We start from the raw sequence: 6,673 nt of genomic DNA, 5'->3' as shown, positions 1-6,673 counted from the left end.
AAAGGTTTCTGATCCAGCCCAATGCCTACCATGCTGCTGGAGTGATTAGATGACCGACCATTATAGGTTGTCCAGGGTACAGCTGACTGATAAAGGTCCAACACGCTGAGCCCCCCTTCCTGACAGAGTCAGATTCTGACCAGGTCTGCACTTTCTCCTGCCTGCTGGGATGACTGCAGACCCCACGCCTTTCATATTCCAATACTGTATTGTCCTAAAGTATGTGTGGAACTCATGGTTCTGGAACCTAAAAAAAAAATATTTGACTATTCAAGGGAAAATAAAAAAATTTTAATCTTGTGATGCATTACATTCTCAGCTTGAACCAATTGCTGATGCCTGCTACTTCAAGCTATTGGGTACATCAGCTAGGTGGATTTACTAAAGCACTACCTTCACCTTAAGTATAGAAAATGGCAATACATAAAAATTAAATCTTTTCTTCAATGATCAGATGAACTTTGAAACTGAGGAAGCTCCAAGCTTCACTGGTTGGATAACAGGTGGGTGTGGGGCTAATACCCTGCAGTTAGAAGGTATCTCTTATAGGTTAAATGCATGCATAATGCCATTAGAACCGAGAAAAGCACAATGTGAGCAATTAACTGGTGCCTATATACAAGTATGTGCTACACTGGCAAGGCCCTCCTATGGCCAGAGAATTTAAGGAAGTCTAATCATCACAAATTGTCATACAAATAAAAAAAAAAAAAAAAAAAAAAAAAAAAAAACTGTAAGCAATGACAATAAGCATAAAATGTACCACTGCGTATATTTAAGGATACCCCTGTAATTAAACCTTGACTTAAAACACAAGTGATTCTCACAATGATCCCGCTTGAAAAGTCTTGTTACCAAGTACTGAGGTGATCTTCATAGGGATCATACCAGCACTGAGCGTGTAAGGTTCAGCAGGGGATGTAAGGAATGCTGTCCTTGCAAAGTAGATGTTTTGACCGTAGTGAAATGGAATATTTTTTTTAGAAAGTTACTTTTTCTCATGGACCACATTTCTTAACAGGTTTTGAATCATTGAGATTTTGTGAGGGAGGAGAAATAGAAATGTTTCATCTCAACATGACAACTCACTCAAAAAGCCAAAAATCCTACTTTAAGCACCACTCAAAAAGTGGTCATAAAAAGCATCTTTTTCTCCTTCTCCGGGCCTAAAACGGTAGCTGCTTAGTAGACAGTTCATAGCAACCTGTTTACACCACACTTTCCCTGTTGCTAGGCACCAGAACAGCTCGGCGACAGATTGGACAAGTAGAGTTTTCAGACAGCCAGCGATCAATACAGTGGACGTGGTACTCATGTGAACAAGGGAGCTTGCGGAGCTTGTTCCCCTCTGCGTACTCTGTTATGCACACGCTACAAGTTTTCAGGGCATCATTTTCACCATAATTACGAGTTGACAGGTTGTCAATTTGTTCTTTGGTGAGTCCCCTTGGTTGATCATCATCATCTTCATTAAGCAAAAAAAACTGAGCCAGCCTAAGAAATGGCAGAGATCCACTTTCTTCGAAGGTGACAGATCTTCTGTTACGAACTTCCCTCCTACCCCCAGAAGTTGACACAATTTCTGCGTTGGCATCGTCAGGTTCCACAACAGGGATGGGTGGTTCTACAGGAGGCTCAGGTACAGGCGGCGGTGGTGGTGGTGGTGGTGGTGGTGGCGGCGGTGGTGGTGGAGGAGGTGGACTGGCATTTGGTGTAACAATGTTCTGGGTTTCCACCCCCACGGCTATTGGTTGAGAGGCAGCTGCAGGAGTGCCAGGCTCTGCATCGTTATCACTATACATAAAGTAGCTTAGCTCCCCAAAACCAGTCATTATCTGCCGTAGCATGGTCTGGATAGCAACAGAGGTGGTTTCACTCAGGCCTGTGTTTAGTATCCTACGGATTGGGATTCTGATAGTACTGACATATGTCCTGACACCAGCTCGCTCTGACCGTGAGAACGTGCGACGGAATCCTCCCCGTTCACTCTCGTAAGTGACTGTATTGTTAGGGGTCTGAGAGCGCGAGCGTGTCCTGTTTGCAATGCTATCTCTTTGACGATACTCCCCTGGACGTACCCGCCTAACCTGAAGATCTAAAACTATGGTTGGTGGCCTTTGACCAGTGCCTGTAGGTTCTGCATTTTCTGGAGTCTCTGTGGGAGGAGGCTGGGGAGAAGCTCCTGGCTCTGGATTTGAAAGCACTACACTGGGATTCTGAGATTCGGTAGCAAGTGCTTGTAGTCTGGAAGTTACATGCTGTCTAGTTCTAGAGCTTCCCTCCGCCTCAGAAGTAGAACTGCTCAGGTATGCAGTTACAAGCTGCCTGGTTCTAGAGCTACCCTCTGCTTCCTCAACAGCAGGAGGAGCATTAACAGTCTGTACTGGACTATGTTGAGCCCTTCGAGTTGGTTGCTCCACAGGTCGATTTAGAGGTGATCTGCTTCGATCAGTCCTTGCCCTGATCCTTCGCTGGTCTGGGCTTCGACTTCTTGCCCTCCTTTGACCTCTCTGAGGACTTGGCTCCTCAGTAACTACTTGCTCTTGTACCATAACAGGGGGTATAATTTCAGGTTCAGGTTCTGGTTCAGGCTCTGGTTCAGGTTCAGGCTCTGGCTCTGGTTCAGGTTCAGGTTCTGGTTCTGGTTCAGGTTCTGGCTCAGGTTCACCCTCAACCTGACTACTGACTTCCATATCTTCAGCTCCATTGGTTTCTGATGACTGCTCAGCTGAAGGCATATTCTGATTAGCGGCATTACGATTCACATTTATTTCCAAACTAAACCTAAAATCACCACTATTTGGATTGGTTCTGCTCACTGCCCTCCAAGACTGGTTGCCCCGCTGACCACTTCTTGTTGTATTTCCAGTCTGTCTAACCGAATTCAACCAGTCGATTATTGAATCTCCATTGGAAGAGTCCTCAGGTGTCCCCCCTGTAGAAGCTTAAAACACAAGGATTTTTAATTAAAAATTGGTTAAAACTAGAGCGTTAATAATATATCTATATTTTTTTTTTTTTAAGTTTTAAGAAACAAAACACTGTAAATCTTGATTCTGAATGCACTTAGCGCACAAGACATGGAGTCGAGGGGCTGTCTAATCTGAGAGAATATAGGATATGCAACCAATGTCAGATAGCCGAACGTGCCCATTTCCAGAACTCCCACAGAAGTGATTGAAGAGCGCACTGCACATGCACGGCCATCTTTCCATTCACCTCTAAGGAAGTTCCGGAAATAGCCGAGCCAGCCCTTTTCAGAAATCCAACAGAAGTGAATGGAGGTTGGCCACTTTGGAGGCCCCGTTGTAGAGATGGGTGTGGGTCCCACACCTATTTTACATTAGTTGCATTACCTGTAACCTAGTCATATGCCACTAATGTCCAAGATGAGACAACCCCTTTAAGTCTTTAACCGCTGCATCCGGATAAATAGATCCCAGCCAAAGGAACTGGGAGTGGGGATGAGAGACCTGGCAGGTAAGTAATTACTCGTTCTTCACTGAAGCTTGATCCAGTGGGTTGTCTGGTTTCATCTAGAAACTGGACAACCCCTTTAAGGCTACATTCACATAACTGTATGTGTTTTGCGGTCCGCAAATTGCCTATTCTTGTCCACGACTGCTGAAAAGAATAGGACATGCTCTATCTTTTTTGCGGGGCCGCAGAACGGATATACGGATGGACAGCACATTGTGTGCTGTCCGCATCTTTTGCGGCCCCATTGAAATGAATGGGTCCGCACCAGTGCCGCAAAATTGCGGAACGGATGCAGAGTCAAAAACACAGTCATGTGAATGCACCCTAAAGCACAATCATGCCATCAGTGGTGAAAATTAGAACTGTGAAGTGTGATAATGAAAAGGTCACCCTCCAGAATTGGCAGACATCCCTTTAATTGCTACTCATACACATCTACACAGAAATGTATTTGGCAATGTGACAGATGACACCTATGGAACAAGAGGGCCCAAGAGTCATCTGTACACACACAACTGCTGCAAAACAAATATATGATGCAAACATAAGTGACAAGCGAATCCTGCCTGTACCCTCAGCCTAAGGCCTCATGCACACAAACTTATTTTGTTTCCGTTCTTTTTGCAAATAGGATATGGACCCATTCATTTAAACTGGGCCACATCCGTATGTCCGTTTCGTATCCCAGCAAAAAATATAGAGCATGTCCTATTCTTGTCTGTTTTGCAGACAAGTATAGGCATTGTTAAAATGGATCCGCAAGAAAAACGGATGCAGCACGGACGTCACCTCTATTCGCATTTTGCGGACCACAAAATACATACGTCGTGTGCATGTAGTCTAACACAAAGAGGACACATTTGAAATATTCTTTCCATATTAGCATTTGGTATTGTCATGTAGTTGTGTGTAAAGTACCTTCGTTTTCAGCATTCGGTTGAGGTGGTCCTTCTTTGATTTGTTGCAATCTTCTCAGAAGCTCCTCTTTAGTAATTTCCCCTAAAGTGGCAAGAAATATAAAATAAATCGAATGAGCAAACACAAGCTAACAATCTGCAATATAACAACCAAAGGATTCGAGTTCTTCATTTTCCTGTACAGAAGACCTGTCACTTCTCCAGAAACATCTGTTTTGTAAATGCATGCATTCCCCTTGAAAGCAGCATCTTTTCTCAGAACCCTATATTATGATGTACCTCTATTACTCCTCTTAGAAATGCAGGAGTAAACTGACAACTGGATGTTACCAGTTGGTGTGCATCTTGTCACACTGATACTGCCAGACTGTACAGGGACACATGTCCATTTTTCATATTATATTTCTAGGAAGAATAGAGGACTGGCAAAATGCAGGAATGAAAATTATATATATATATATATATATATAAAAAAGTGGTCCAGAAGATTTAACGTGGAGTATAAGTTAACCACCTCCCGTCCGTCCATAGGATATAAACGTCCTATGGGTGGATCTCTATTTATGAACGCACGTTTTTAAAACGTCCGTTCAGAAAGTGCAGCTGCACGCTAATCGTGCAGCTGCTGATCGGGTTGCCCGCTGTCAGTGACAGCAGGGCAACCCTTAGAGAAGGCAGGGACAGTTCCCAGGTGTCCCTGCCTTCTGGATCGCTGCATACACAGCGCTCACCGAGCGCTGTGTATGCAGAGGAGGAAGCGCTATGCGCTTCCTGTTCCGGCCCGGTGGTCATGTGAACGCCGTGACCGGAGAGTGCAGGAGCTGTGTGAGGTCTTTCACAGACCTCGATCAGCCCTGCTTTGAGTCTGTACAGCGCTGGATTGCTGCTGTACAGCCTCTCTAGGGGTGCATTTGTCCTGTAACTGGGACTACTATGTCAGTGAAGAAAATGTCCCCCAGAGGTCTTGTATGACCTTATGGGGGACGAAAAGTGTAAAAAAAAAAAAAAAAAAGGTTGAAAAAATAAAATAAAAAAAGTTTCACATGAAAAAAAAAAAGTTAAAAATAGAAAAAATAAAATAAGACATATTTGGTGTTGCCGCGTCCGTAAAAACCAGCTCTATAAAAATATCACATGACCTAACCCCTCGGGTGAACACCGTAAAAAAAAAAAAAAAAAAAAAAAAAAAAAAAAAAAAAAAGTCAAAACAAGCAATTTTTGTCACATCACAAAAGGTGCAACACCAAGTGATCAAAAACACTTATGTCCCACAAAATGGTACCAATAAAAGTCACCTCATCCCGCAAAAAATGAGCCCCTACATAAGAAAATCTCTCAAAAAATTAAAAAACTATAGCTCTCAGAACATGGACACATTAAAACATAATTTTTTTGTTTCAAAAATGCTATTATTGTGTAAAACTCTAATAAATGAGAAAAAGTATACATATTAGGTATCGCCACGTCCGTAACGATCTGCTCTATAAAAATGTCACTTGACTGAACCCCTCAAGTGAACGCTGTAAAAATAAATAAATAGAAACTGTGCTAAAACAACCAATTTTTTGGTCACCTTGCCCCATAAAGTGTTATAATGAATGATCAAAAAAATCATATGTACCCAAAAATAGTACTAATAAAACTGGCACCTTATCCCCTAGTTTCCAAAATGGGGTCACTTCTTGGGAGTTTCTACTGTAAGGGTGCATCAGGGGGCTTCAAATGGGACATGGCATCTAAAAACCATGTGGAGTTCCTTTTCTTCTGCGCCCTGCCGTGTGCCCATACAGCAGTTTATGACCACATGTGGGGTGTTTCTGTAAACCGCAGAATCTGGGTAATAAATATTGAGTTGAGTTTTGTTTGGCTGTTAACCATCGATGTGTTAAAGAAAAAATTGGATTAAAATGGAAAATCTGCCAAAAAAGTGAAATTAAAAAATTTGATCTCCATTTTCCTTTAATTCTTGTGGAACGCCTAAAGAGTTAACAAAGTTTGTAAAATCGGTTTTGAATACCTTGAGGGGTGTAGTTTCTACAATGGGGTCATTTATGGGGGTATCCACTATGTAGGCCCACAAAGTGACTTCAGACCTGAACTGGTCCTTAAAAAGTGGGTTTTGGCAATTTTCTTAAAAATTTTAAGAATTGCTTCTAAACTTCTAACGTCCTAAAAAAATAAAATGACATTTCCAAAATGATGCCAACATAAAGTAGACATATGGGAAATGTTAAGTAATAAATATTTTATGAGGTATCACTTTCTGTTTTAAAAGC

The 6,673-nt window shown here is 42.3% G+C and overlaps 1 protein-coding gene across 1 annotated transcript in view; it reads right to left on the bottom strand.

Moving 5' to 3' along the window:
* Window positions 1–449: 449 nt before the first annotated feature.
* Window positions 450–6,673, bottom strand: part of RLIM (ring finger protein, LIM domain interacting) — a 43,818-nt gene continuing 37,594 nt past the window's right edge. The window contains exons 3-4 of the mRNA XM_040442354.1: window positions 4,399–4,479; window positions 450–2,944 (exon numbers count right to left, since the gene is read on the bottom strand). Of these exons, the coding sequence (XP_040298288.1) occupies window positions 1,209–2,944; window positions 4,399–4,479 (1,817 nt within the window). The 3' untranslated portion in view covers window positions 450–1,208. The remainder of the gene's footprint in view (window positions 2,945–4,398; window positions 4,480–6,673) is intronic.

Source organism: Bufo bufo, chromosome 8 (assembly GCF_905171765.1).
Source record: "Bufo bufo chromosome 8, aBufBuf1.1, whole genome shotgun sequence".
NCBI lineage: Eukaryota > Metazoa > Chordata > Amphibia > Anura > Bufonidae > Bufo > Bufo bufo.
The sequence above is the reverse complement of the archived record's forward strand: the minus strand, read 5'-3'. Positions and strand labels throughout refer to the sequence as shown.